At 40.2% G+C, this 14742-nt stretch overlaps 1 protein-coding gene across 1 annotated transcript; it reads right to left on the bottom strand.

The window, feature by feature from the left end:
• Nucleotides 1-460: 460 nt before the first annotated feature.
• On the bottom strand, nucleotides 461-7401 carry LOC139978560 (probable ribosome biogenesis protein RLP24). The gene is made up of 5 exons (XM_071988872.1): nucleotides 7158-7401; nucleotides 5800-5913; nucleotides 5122-5258; nucleotides 4502-4587; nucleotides 461-2616 (listed from the first exon to the last, which is right to left on the bottom strand). The coding sequence occupies exons 1-5, from the start codon at nucleotides 7236-7238 to the stop codon at nucleotides 2537-2539; spliced, it is 498 nt and encodes a 165-aa protein (XP_071844973.1). The 5' UTR covers nucleotides 7239-7401; the 3' UTR covers nucleotides 461-2536.
• Nucleotides 7402-14742: the final 7341 nt, after the last annotated feature.

Below are 14742 nucleotides of genomic sequence, written 5' to 3'. Positions count from 1 at the left end.
TATGGGATAAACACTGCATAATATATCCGCGTATTAATTGGAATTTATACGCGTATTAATTGGAATATATACGCGTATATATTATGAGCCAATCATATGGCTTAAATATATCCGCGTATTAATTCGAATATATCCGCGTATTAATTCGAATATATACACGTATTAATTCGAAAATATATCCGCGTATTAAATAAAATACATATGGAGATTAAATCCAATATATGCACGGATTAATTAGAATATACACGAAAAAACAATTCCGCTCTTGCTGTGTACATATACCAACGATAAATGTTTTGGTGGGCTCGCGAGATCGCTTCAAAAAGCGAAACTTTACACATATACAATTAATACGCGTATATATTCGAATTAATACGCGGATATATTATGCGGTGTTTGTCCCACATGGCTTGCCATAGACATGCAATACGAAACAGACAAATGACAAACACATGTTCAGTCGTGTATATGTATTCTTTTGTATTTAATTCATAATAAAAACCAAATACCATTTTTTTACTTTGTCTCTTCAACAACATTTGAACAACAAAATCCTCTTCATTCTGGGAATTTTGAAGCATACAGATTCTTTTGGCTTGTCCCTTGGCTCCTCATTCTCCGACTACGGGCACTACATAACCCTGTGGATGCCAATGAGACAATCGGTCCCCTTTGTGGTACATATATTTTAGTGTGTGTGTCCCGAAACAATCCATTATATGGTATTTTACAACCCTTTTGGTACAAACCATGCCCAGATCAAGTTGAACATGTCACACACTCTCGTTCACAATTGATCCCACTGAAAACATAACACTTTGTGACGTGAGATCTAGTTAGTATTCTGATAAAATTTCAAGAATTTCAGACATATTAGCTGGTCAATTACAAAAAAAAAAACAGGCATTTATGACCAAATATATATTTTACCCTTTCTAAACATTAAATACATGGAACCAAATTGAACAACTTGCAGGATTTGCCACGATAAAGAAAAACATTTCAAGCGGATGATACTACAGCTTGCAGAGATGAAGCAAACAGAACGACACAGCTAGGTAACCTCCATGTCTAGAATTTATTTTTTAATTTTTATTTATTGACTGATGTCTTCATCTTCTTCTAAACATACATCCATAGCATCGTTGTGTTTAACCAGTACTTCACGCTATTATTTACTGTAGCAAAATCCCTGGTACTTAACTATTTGCAACTTACACATTTATTAGGTGAGCAGCTTTAACCTGCCATTTACAGTGAAAGCTATGTTAAATGTAATGCATTCACAAACATGCATCAATATGAGACGAGTTAAATCTGTAAAACCAGTCAGGAAGCCCTATTTTCTTGGACATTAAGCAAGCGGTATTTCACACATTTTGAGGACAACAGAGATACAGCAAATCAAATTATTGGAGGGTGGGTGGTGGGAGGTCCGTTGATGGGGGGGGGGGGTGTAGTAGACCAGTTTTGACATGAATGAATTGTTTTCTTATCAATTATGTTGGCCCTAACACTATATCAACCTGTCAAGTATTGAAGGGAACTTTTCTACAGAGGGAATTTTTTTTCACTAGATGGCATGTTACCTTATTCATAGATTGGAAAGCTCCTAAAGCCCTCTATTCAAGGTACGAAAGTTCCTTTGGCCCTCAACTAAAGGTACCAAAGTTCGTAAAGCCCTCGATTAAAGGTACCAAAGTTCCTAAAGCCCTTCCTTAAGGGTACCAAAGTTCCTCCATTAAGGAACCAAAGCTCCTAAAGCCCTCCATTAAAGGTACCAATCTTCCTAAAGCCCTCGATTAAAGGTACCAATCTTCCTAAAGCCCTCCATTGAAGGTACCAAAGTTCCTAAAGCCCTCCATTAAAGGTACAGAAGTTCTAATTCAACCCCCCCCCCCTGCCTTTTTGAATGAGATAAACTTCCCACCATTACAGCAGACAACCTTCAGTGAAGCTGTCATGATTATGACTTAATTCTTAAAATAATTTTTCAGTGATGCATATCCAGACCAGGGGCAGATTGACCAATCCATTACACTCCTTAAAACCGGACCAGGGCAGATTGACCAATCCGTTACCGAGCTTAAAACCGGACCAGGGCAGACTGACTAATCCATTACCCAGCTTAAAACCGGACCAGGGCAGACTGACCAATCCATTACCCAGCTTAAAACCGGACCAGATTGACCAGTCCCTTACCCGGCTTAAAACCCGACCAGGGGCAGATTGACCAATCTGTTTCCCCTCTCAAAACCGTGGCATCGCCAGTTCCATCATCAGAGGTGCCAGATATCTTGCTTTGTTTCCTGCTCCAGCACCATCGGTCGATTCACAGCGTTGTGAAGCTGTGTACGCACCCGTTCGCCGCCCCATTGCGTCTTTTCCTGATAATTGATAACACAGACAGTCTGATGGTAGTACTAATAATGAACTTGAAAGTGAAAAGTCTGCTTTTCAAGTCCATGTCTATCTAAAGAAGCCAAGTCCACTTTTTATTTATGTCCATTGTTCGAAGTGGGGTCCCTTTTTTCGTTCAGTTTTCAACCATCTCCACATCCTCAGTATCTGGAATGACCTGCACTTCTGCTTCAGCTTCTCTCTTCTTCTTCAAATCTGCAGGAAAATTTGAAATAAACAAGAAACTTATAAATTTTGCTTTTAATATATAAAATACTTTCTCTGCAATTGATGTGCAGAAATAGGTGTTCTGAAGCGTAGCAGGTTTAGAGTTTTCCATTCTTGCAAAAAAAGTGACCAGAGATGTAACCAGGTCTCACATTACTACCTCAGCACTCTTCTTGGTTTCTTCGTCACCAGCTACAAATGTATCAATCAACTCAAACTGATGCTTATGTTTTTATGAACTTCAAGACAAAGGAGCAGTAACACGCTGAGAGTCTGTTGGATGGAGAGTGTTAGATGGAGATTCCGTCAGCTTGAGTCTGTTAGAGGGAATCTGTTCAGATGGGAAGTCTGTTAGAGGGAAGGTTTATTGGATGGAGAGTGTTAGATGGAGATTCTGTCAGATTGAGTCTATTAGAGGGAATCTGTTCAGATGGGAAGTCTGTTAGAGGGAAGGTTTATTGGATGGAGAGTGTTAGATGGAGATGTTGTCAGCTTGAGTCTGTTAGAGGGAATCTGTTCAGATGGGAAGTCTGTTAGAGGGATGGTCTGTTAGAGGGAAGGTTTGTTAGAGGGAAGGTATGTTGAATGGAGGGTGTTAGATGGAGATTCTGTCAGATTGAGTCTGTTAGAGGGAATCTGTTCAGATGGAAAGTCTGTTAGAGGGATGGTCTGTTAGAGGGAAAGTCTGTTAGAGGGAAGGTATGTTGGATGGAGAGTGTTAGATGGAGATTCTGTCAGATTGAGTCTGTTAGAGGGAATCTATTCAGATGGAAAGTCTGTAAGATGGGAAGTCTGTTAGATTGAAAGTCTGTTAGATGGAAGGTATGTTGGATGGAGAGTGTTAGATGGAGATTCTGTCAGATTGAGTCTGTTAGAGGGAATCTGTTCAGATGGGAAGTCTGTTAGAGGGATGGTGTGTTAGAGGGAAAGTCTGTTAGAGGGAAAGTCTGTTGGATGGAGAGTGTTAGATGGAGATTCTGTCAGATTGAGTCTGTTAGAGGGAATCTATTCAGATGGGAAGTCTGTAAGATGGGAAGTCTGTTAGATTGAAAGTCTGTTAGATTGAAAGTCTGTTAGATGGAAGGTATGTTGGATGGAGAGTGTTAGATGGAGATTCTGTCAGATTGAGTCTGTTAGAGGGAATCTATTCAGATGGGAAGTCTGCTAGAGGGATGGCCTGTTAGAGGAAAGTCTGTTAGAGGGAAAGTCTGTAAGAGGGAAGGTTTGTTAGAGGGACGGTATGTTGAATGGAGGGTGTTAGATGGAGATTCTGTCAGCTTGAGTCTGTTAGAGGGAATCTGTTCAGATGGAAAGTCTGTTAGAGGGAAGGTCTGTTGGATGGAGAGTGTTAGATGGAAAGTCTGTTGGATGGAGTCCCTTAGATGAAGAGTCTCTTGGATGGAGAGTATGTTAGTTGGAGGGTCTGTTGGATTGATTGTTAGTTGGAGAGTCTGTTTCATAAGGAGTATGATAGTTGGAGAGTTCTCTTGATGGTGAGTATGTTGGATTGAGAGTCTCTTTCATTGAGCAGACTAAACAGGCCTTTCAATATTCCATATTGTCCTCTGTTGCCATAACCAGTCATGTGCTCTAAGATTTAAACTGTAATGGATTGCTATTTTACCACATATATTGCCAAAGTACTCTGTTTTTTTTGTTTTTAAAAAAAAATATAAGCAATTATCCACAAAAGTGAATGGGATATTATACTCAAAAGCATGAGAGTGCGAATATAGATATGCATAGAAATACATTAAAACCAATGGTCTGGGCAATCAAAATCTGCTTCATAGAGCAAATAGTAACGTAAGGCAGAGGTGATGGTATTGAGTAAATGTGAACCGGATGAACCGGATGAAAGAGAATGACTTACCAGCAGCAGGTGGTCGTATCAGGTGAATGCTGGTCTTCACTTCATTGATATCTCTCTGCTTCCTTAATGCTCTGCCTTTGTTTAATCTGAGAGTATAAAGAATTAGACATTTTGATAATCCATGTGACAGCAAATGAAGAAAAACATACTGATCTCGTCCATGAACAATTTCAACCTTTTCAAAGCGATTCCCTCAAACAGACAACTCTGACCTTTTGTGATTTTCACTTGTCAGGTCCTGTATAAACAGATATTGATTATCATTAATGGTAGAATGTTTAGTCGAATTCTACCTATTCCTGAACATTTCATTTCCAGACAAAACAACTGTCAGAACTGATTCAAATACCCATTCACACAGTCAAGCATGTTCACAAATGTTTGTTTATGTGTGTATTTGGGCTTCAAACATCACTTTCAGAGAAACCTTCATACTTTTTATTTGAAAGAAGATGTTAGGGCCCAAACTGAGAAACCCTTCTTCACCACTTGATATCATATCTCTTATCCATCTACACCACTCTGTAAGCTGTTGATCAGCACCCTTCTCTTGCCAGTCTATATGACCCCCCCCCCCTGTCTCTCTCTCTCCTACCTGTCCATCTACGCCCTCCTCTTACCTGTTAATAATAAACTGATCCTGCCTCTTCTTCCTAATTTCTTCCACTCTTGCCATTGCTAGAATAGTCTTCTGCCACAATTCTCTGTCGTATTTCAGAGGAACGTTCCGGCGTTTTTCAAATTCCAAAGAGTTATCCTGAGAACGAAGAGAGTAAAGATGCAAAATTTCTTGTGCACTGGCACTTTGGCAAGGTTAACTGCTTAGATTAAAATTTATTTCGGATACATTCCACTTAAGTACGTAGACTGCACCATAATACCTATCTACCACAAAACCACTCCTATAGAAGTTACCCTGAGATGCATCATTTAGGTTTCATCCGAATGTAAAATATTGATGTAAATCCATCTAAAGTGATTGCAGAAGTTAGATCATGTATTAATTTGAAAAATTCAATTTGCAAGGAGTGAACACTGCCAGGTAAGCTCTATGAAATGCACCCAACCATGCCACAAAGGCCTACCACGGTCAGCACACAACTATGCCACAAAGACCTACCACGGTCAGCACACAACTATGCCACAAAGACCTATCACAGTCACTCAGCACCCAACTATGCCACAAAGACCTACCACGGTCAGCACCCAACTATGCCACAAAGACCTATCACAGTCAACACCCAACCATGCCACAAAGACCTACCAGGGTCAGCCTCAACAATGCTACAAAGACCTACCACGGTCAGTTCTTTTCCAGCCGCTTTTCTGAACGATTTTGTCCATCTTACTTTCCTTGGGTTCTTCTTCTTCAAAAACGCCTTGTGACACTTTGATCTGCAGAATCTAAATGACTGAAGTAAAACATAAAAAGAGTACATAAATTATTAGGATCGGCTAAAGACTACTCTAGGAAGAATATTCAGCAAAGAACACCAGTTTTTACCCATGTTATCAAACAACATCAACAAACTGACGATCAAAACTGAGACAGTTTGTATTAGTAGTAAGTTGTGAATTTTTACCCTGGCATCGTGTAAATAGGCCTGCACGAAGTGCTGTTAATTATTCATCTGAACATTCTGTGAGCTGATAAACCTATCAGGCTAGAGAGGAACATATTTCTGTAAAGATGCATCACAACTAAACAGTCGAAAGTCTTCCGATGCATTATACTTGTGTCGTGTAATTGTATAAAAGACCATGGAGTTTACCCAAAGAAATATATTTTGGCAACTATGCTTGTAAGCACTTGGAGAGGGTAATTGCCCTGTGGTCAATTGAATCAGACAGAATCAATGTAGGGCATCATAGGGTCCTTCCAATAATAAAATAAAATAGATGTGAAATGGTGCCTTTTATGACATATTTTAATGTAGGGCATCGTAGGGTCCTTCCAATAATAAAATAGATGTGAAATGGTGCCTTTTATGACATATTTCGGCTACAAATTAGGTATATACTTCTAAAGGTTTCATGCAATGTTTTACTTATAACTATTTCATATACTTAATGTTAGGGGAGGGTGTTGATAAAGGTAGAGGTATGTTATTATGTAAACCCCACCCACTGAACCTGTTAACTCCCAATGGTCAGCTAAATAAGTGTTACATCAGGCACATTAAACCTTTATTCGGCATATAAGCATGCCTTATTAAATTGACTATCCGGTAAATAAGCACCAAAGGATCACTAATTCAGCCGACAATAAGGTAAATAAGGAAGACCACCATCATTATTGAACCAACAATAGTTACGCCAGATCAACAGCGCTTATTGTCCTGATGATCGAGTGAATAAGGAAGACAGACAAGAGCGCCATCGTTATTGAACCAAATCGGGTTTACAGCTCCCACCTTAATGTTAATGGATAAGTAACCTGTCAACCAGTCTGCACATCATTGATGAGCTGGTAAATTTACAAGTGACTTTAAAAGATGACAACCTACATAATTACAATACTACAAATTACGATGGGGGCCTAGGCCTAAGTAACTGCTACTGTGTTACTGTTAGGACTAACGTTAGGCTATGCATCATTTCAGTCGGTATATACAGGAACATGCAGTTTGCAGGTCTTTGTTAATTAGGAACCTACCTTTGAATCGTTTCGGACGAACTGCTGACCATGCCCTGGATAAACTGGAGCCGAACAAAAGTAACACTTTTCAATTCTCATCTTGCTTTGAAATCTCGTAATTCAGTTAGTGTAATGAAAGGGTGCACCTCACACAAGGTTTAACGTTAGGCAATGTTGTAGTTATACACACACTACATAAATCGCTAGTTCACTACTGCTTACGCACTTCGTGTCCACATGTAGTTAGTGGAGCAAAGTGCACAACGACATTATTACACGATTACGGCATGAGTTTATCAACTGTCGCAATCATGCCTGATAACATAACTTGATAGCGCCATCATTTAAAAGTACATGTGGAAAATTTCCGAAAGACTGGCGTATGGAACGCCATATTAACATTTATTCAACAATCACAGATATCTCTAATTTATTTTGGATATCTCTAATTCATTTTTAGATATCTCTGATTCATTTCCAGATATCTCTAATTCACTTCCAGGTATCAATAATTTAAACATATTTGGTATATCTAAAATTGCATTAGAGATTTCGGGAGCATAATTAGAGATATCCAAAATAGAATTAGAGAATTCAGTTTCCGGTACTTGTGACTTTCCTCTAAAATGCATGAACGCGAATAAGTAGTCTTAGCAGTACTTCCACTTTCAATGAAATTTTCGGAAAATCGATGAGTGAAGGTATATTTCAATGAACTTCTTGATATAAGTGAAATTACGGAAATCGAATTCATGAGCTGGAGTTCTAGAAATGTGACGGACATGAAAGAAATCAAGAAAATCTGCTAATGTATGGAGCGCAGGAAACCATTTATTTATATACTTGGCCCATCGGTAGTTTATGTGTGAGCAGCTAACATTGCCATGTTATATGCATTCATAACACGCTCCGAAGCCCGTCACTGCTGCTACCATCTGAATAATATGCCCTATAAAACACGTTTCACGTGCCCTTGTGACACTTTTGAGTTTCAGAAATCGGAAATCTTACAAAATCTAATGAAATTGTCAGGTCCATCTAAAGAATTGGGATTTTGATTTATGGAAGCACTGGAGGAAATTCTCGCTAAAGTGTCTGAGTCTGCCAGACGCATTCAGTTGGTACGTATAAGTAGAATGGAATCGAAGAACTATTTGCATTACTATAGTTAACGTTACCTGTTAGGCCTAGCATTAAAGATATGCTTTATTGGCTCCAATCAGGGAGTTTCCATAGCAACTCCCTGTTTCCACACAGTGTTTACACAAAGAGCCTAATGGTGATAAAAGCTAAGCAGGCTAATTGTACAGCATGAGGTCGATTTACCACCTTGGCAGGTCCATTACGTAATCACAAAACTTTCCTAGCTGTAGCGTTATATAATTGGAGCAGGGAGTTGTTCCACTATAACTCCCTGATCATACAGAGTTCACACAAAGACCCTCATACAAGAAAAAATATGTGGCAGGCGTTGCAGACAAACGGCAAAAAGAGGTCATTTTACGACCAAGGCAGGTTTATTACGTAATCTCAAGAAACTTTTCCATGATAGCGTGCTAAAGTTGGAGTCTATACAGCAGTCCTGTAGACCTAAGTGTAATATTAGTAGCCTACCAATCTAGTTTACTAGTACTAATACTAGTAGCAGCCACTGAAATTGAATATGACTCGTTTTCCTATCATGTATTTGCCGAGTAGATGGCGCTCTTCTTGTTAGCGCTACAATTCGAATTCTTGATATCTCCAATTCGTATTCTTGATATCTCTCATTCAATTTTGGATATCTCGAACTAACTTTTGAATATCTCGAATTCAATTCGATATATCTCAAACAATGTTTCCCTTTTTTGATATCTTTAATTTATTTCTTGATATATTAAACTCAATTTGAGATTCAAGATATCGAAAATGCAAGTTCTAATAAAATCTCAAATTGAATTGAAGATATCTGAAATAATTCGAGATATATTCCATTTAATTCGAGATATTTGAAATTAATTGCAGATATCTGAGATTAAATTGCAAGATATCTCGAATTATTGAATAAATGTTAACATGGCGTTCCATACGAGCGAAATGAGAATATCACGGTGATGAAATTAAGCTGAAGGGCACTGTGCGGTTGTCGGGGTAGTAGAACGAGAAGCTATTTCGTACCGTAGGAATTCAACGGCTTCTGACCAACTGCTAGCCTCTTTTTTCTCATAATTTTACAGTCAAAAGCACCACCGCTAGATATACTCTTTAGAAATACGGAATACAAAATTCAGAGGGTTTCACCAGTCCAAGTGTGTGGATTACCTATAGTTTATTATTGGTGCATTGGTTAACAGGCGCGGCGGAACGGGAAAATTATTGGGGGGGGGGGGCTAATCAGGGGCGGATCCAGGATTTTGAGAAAGGGGGGGCCGACATCCCGATGGTAGCACTTTAGTGATCTGCGTCCTGGGGGAGGGGTCTAGGGGGAGGGGCCCCCTCCCCCTTGGAAATTTTTGGTTAATTGTGAGTGCTTAGATGCAAAATGGTGAAACATTTCGCCAAAAACTAGAAAAACCAGAAACGTTGCAGACACGCTTTTTTGTGCACATATTTTTGCTCGATAGACACATATTTAAGAACGCTCAACAGTGCATGTACAATGGATACACTATTATTGCGTCGATTCGTTTTTTCTTTTGCGTGAAAATTATGACGCCAGATTCATCCCAAGAAAAAACATAAAACAAGATATGTTCAATGAGATAATTATGATATACTTATTAATGAAATGGGCCCGGGGGTGTAGGCGGTTTTACACTATCTAACGCAACGTAGTCGCCAAGAACCTGAAGTATTTTTAAGGGAGGGCCTGATAATAAGCGGAAACGGATCACCGACCGAAAATATATCGGAATTTGTGGATTATTTCTTGCTTCCTATTCAGGGGCGTAGCGAAGGTTCTTTTGTTGGGGGGGGGGGGTGATTTGATTTGCCGACGGATCTGGAAGTGGTGACTGAAATGGGGGAGGGGTCTAAGGGGAGGGGGTGTCCCCCTTCCCTTTTGGAAAATTTTTAGTTTTGAAACATCCTTAGATGCAATCTGGTGTATATTTTAAGTCAAATTTGATTTGCCGACGGATCTGGAAGTGGTGACTGAAATGGGGAGGGGTCTAAGGGGTGAGGGGGTGTCCCCTCCCCTTTGGAAAATTTTTAGTTTTGAAACGTCCTTAGATGCAATCTGGTATATATTTTAAGTCAAATTTGATTTGCCGACGGATCTGGAAGTGGGGACTGAAATGGGGGAGGGGTCTAAGGGGAGGGGGTGTCCCCCTCCCCTTTGGAAAATTTTTAGTTTAGATGCAAACGTCCTTAGATGCAATCTGGTGCATATTTTAAGTCAAATTTGGCACCGTAGAATTTCCATTTCGATATTATTTTTATGGCAGTCGGCAGAAGAAGAATTAATTGGGACCAATTATCGAACTGTGTTTTCTCTTTCACTGATCGTTGAAATAGTGAAACTTCGTGATGAAAATGTTCAGAAAACTTTCCGGTAATGAGAAATAACAACATTCATTGATATACAAGCGAGAAACGTTAAAAATTGTGTACAATTCGTGAGCCGTGTCCTTAAGTTTTCCACGGAGAACGAAGAATGACATCTGCGATGACGTCATTCTGAACAGAGGCTAATAACAACACGTTGTCACACGATAGCACGACTCATGGGCTACGGCCTATACGGAAGCCTTTAATTCCATTTCTTTCACTGAGTTGCCGGCGATTCTGGCACTCGTCTAGCTGAGCCTGGCTACAGTAGCTATACTGACGGCCGTGACATTATCAGTTATTTGCCGAGAGGTTTTTAACTTGCAGGCGTCGGGTGATTGGATTGGTGAATGAGTTTATCAGATGAAGAACTGGAAAATCGAAAAAACCGATAAAGAAGCTCCCGTTCTCCTTTTCTCTATTCAGCTTTCCTTCTTTCTTCCCCTTCCGCTCTCTTCACCTTTTCTCCTTTTGCCGACAGACCCAAAATTTGCCGACAGCGACCAAATTATTATATATAATATAATAAATAAAAAAATAAAACCAAAATCTCAAAGGTTTACTTGTTAACTCAAGGTTTCATACTAACGAAGAATCAGCTGACTCTCAAGGTTCACACGAAGCTCTTTTAGATGCTCTTATAGCTGCATTATGAGCCCATAAAAACTCGTGCACAGAAAATTGATGCATTTTGAGAACGAGACGCCCAGGCCGAATATAAAATATTCAAAGGCTACTACTGATGAAGCTCCTATAAAGTTTGAGAGCAGAAACCGGTCTAGTTGGTCATAAGAACCTACACTAGTCTCTCCTACTATTAACAGTACACTCAATTCACCTAATAGGTGCAATTATGCTTCACCACGAGGAGCATGCTATAAGTTCATGTTCCTTGGGCCCTCCCTTAAAAATACTTCAGGTTCTTGGCGACTACGTTGCGTTAGATAGTGTAAAACCGCCTACACCCCGTTTCATTCAGATAATTATGATATACTTGCTAACTGTGCATTGATTTTCCCTGACAGTAATAGTCAGCACTATAGTACTGAGCCGTATCTAATTAATACGTGATGTCGCGTAGGCCTGGTAATTGCCTTAGTTTCAAATTTGGAATAAAAACGATCGCGTTTCAGGGAAGAACAGCTGGATATATATTAGGCTTTTCTTTCACCAAGTTATGCCTATTAGGAATTTAAAGTACTCCCACATAAAAAAAACGCAACTGATTTCCAAAAAGGGGGGGCCGGGGCCGGGTCGGCCCCCCCCCCCTGGATCCGCCCCTGCTAATGTGTGGAGACTATCTAAGCGGAGCGCCACCATCGGTTGGCGCGGAGCGTACAAGAAAATTTAGGGTTTTTCAAACCCCCAGATGGCCGGAAACGGCACTTCCCGAGTGTTTTATGCTGCGAATACCTAGCCCTAAAATATGGGTCTCAAGCCTGCAATTTCTCAGATTGCACGTACAAATCCGTAAAAACATTGTAATTTGTATATTCGATGGTGTTTTAAGAGAGTAGCTATTATACTCGTATAGTGTACTCGCAAAGACGTTTTTGAGTGTAGTAAATTACTACTTGTAATTAAATGCAATAATTAAATAAATGTCATAAGAAAAAAACAGAAAGCATTTCTTAATGATCGTAGAGTCCATTGTATATTCATACTTTCACCAATGATTGCCCTCCCGCTGTGACAATCGCGGTGATTGTCGTTGATGAAAGGAATCCCTTGAAACTTTTCCATATGCAATGCACAAACGAAATGAGCACCCAGTTATAACACTTAAGGGCACTTTAGAAGGATATACCCTACGAAAGATACATCTCCAATTAGAAGGAAATGTCCCTGAAGGATATATCCATGGTCTATAGCCAGGGGACGGGCCGAGGGTCTCCCAGCATTTACTAAAACTTATAACACCTATATAGTATACGTGTGCATCGGACAGATCGACAAGTATGCATTGAAAAATGGGCAGATGAACGTTTCGGAGCCTTGGTAAATATTGGGGGGGGGGGGCTTATCATGCATTTGCCCCCTCAACTCTTTCATTGGGGCTGAGCTTCCCCAAGCCCCCCCCCCCCCGGTTCCGCCGCCACTTCATTGGTATGATCATGGTCATCTTCCCACGAATGAAAACAACTTTTTGTCACATTGTTTCCAAACGCTCTGCCTCAACAAGATGGCTTCATGTGTTCATGCTTCACGAATTCAATTTTTCGGAACCGTCATATCCTTCTACTCCAAACTCACGAGGCTTTGGCAAAGCCATTATGCTATAAAAATGATCACAACACGTGTTATATTATCGTTGGTGTAGGCCTATATAGATTTACTAAGAAAGGAATGTACCCTCTGAAAATGTCTATAATACAAGACATAGTGATGGATTATGATGGATTCTGCGGGACGGGGGGGGGGTAGGGGTCAGTGGTAGGTGGGCACCAACATCGGAAAGCATTGAGACGTCTGGCCTTGATTTGAAAGGGCAAACCTATGATACTCCAAAACCATCCGATAACAGTCATTCTCCGTGTGTTCAGTCCCACAACATTTTTGTATTGAAGATCGGCAAATGGGTACTTGCATGGGTTTAGTTTACCAAGAAACGAAGAACGTGGGGGGGGGGACACGTGCCCCCACTTTTCCTCAGGATAAAATTATGCCCTTCTTCTACATAATAAATTGTTCTCTCGATCACCTTATTAGTTCAGCGATATTTCAGTAAGAGATCTAATCCTAATTTAGAAATATTAATGAATTTCTGTGGGTCAAACTGAAATTTTTACTACCACAAGGCTTCTAACATTCTGGTGAGTGAAATTAGGCATATTCAATGTGTCCAAAAAATCCCAATACATTTCCAAAAATACATTGCTATATTACATTTTGACTTTGTAATAAGCATGAGCCATTTATAGCCTACTATGAATAATGAGTTTAGTTTTAATATCCCATAACCTACCCCATCCTTTCGTATTTTGACATATTTCATTTGCTTTCATGCATGCATCGATCGCGTGTGTATGGATTTGGACTTTATAATGATTTCACCTCATTTTGTCTCGAAAGAAAACTTGTTCCTTGTTTCCAATGTGCTCATTGGATATTCCAGTGCTAGTGTGCATTTTTTCCTTGAGGGGGGGGGGGGGCAGTGGCGGAGCGTCCATACAGTCAGAGGGGCGGATACCCCCCCTCCCCGACGGACTCAAAATGACTGCTGGCGCTCTTTTCAGTTTTTTACCACTTTTTACTTATTCGCGATTATTGACTATTTTATTGCGCTCTCAAATACCTATTGACATTTGTCACATTTTGTTGGTGTAATTTTCTGATAAAATGGCGATGACACCTATTTATTCTTCGTTTATCTGCAAATTAGCCAGGCCCGGAAAGGGTCATTTCCGGCAACCTAGGGAGTATCTTTACTCAAAAAATTTCTGTACGCTCCGCGCCAACCTGTGGTGGCGCTCCGCTTAGATAGTGTCGAAAGCGACCGGCCTACAGACCATTCTCGCCCCCTGACCATTACCACAAGCTCCGCCACTGAGGGGGAGGGGGGCGTTGATGGAGTGATGTGTATAGTACGCAAATAAGATAATACAATAAGAGTTATAAAGGGTACTAAATATCAGACTGCATCAGTCCAATCGAATTTCTGAAAAGTGCCCTTCGACGTCGGTGCCCTCTCCCCCAGGTTAAAAGTGCTTCCGCCGTCCTTGTTGCTCGATATCTGAAAGTGGGGGAGGGGGCCAGCCTCCCGGTTGCCCCGTGTCTGAATCGCCATATAGTCTTCATGCAGTCGTTGCTACGCCAACACTTGGTGTCAATACTTGCTTTAATTACACGCAGTGAAAAATCCTTGTGTAAGGTTTCCAAACAACAGGTTTCCGATGAGATATATATCGCGCACTTTATTTCTGACTGAGCTAGCTCACAACGATTGACGGAAGCCTATACACACAGTATGAACTTTCACGAGGTACTCCATCTAGTTATATCATCATTTGAAACAGAATCAACGCTTGAATTTGTCATTTTGGAGAAAATGCCAGCTTTGTGTCATCTGTACCTG

This window comes from Apostichopus japonicus, chromosome 13 (assembly GCF_037975245.1).
Source record: "Apostichopus japonicus isolate 1M-3 chromosome 13, ASM3797524v1, whole genome shotgun sequence".
Taxonomy (NCBI): Eukaryota; Metazoa; Echinodermata; class Holothuroidea; order Aspidochirotida; family Stichopodidae; genus Apostichopus; species Apostichopus japonicus.
The sequence above is the reverse complement of the archived record's forward strand: the minus strand, read 5'-3'. Positions and strand labels throughout refer to the sequence as shown.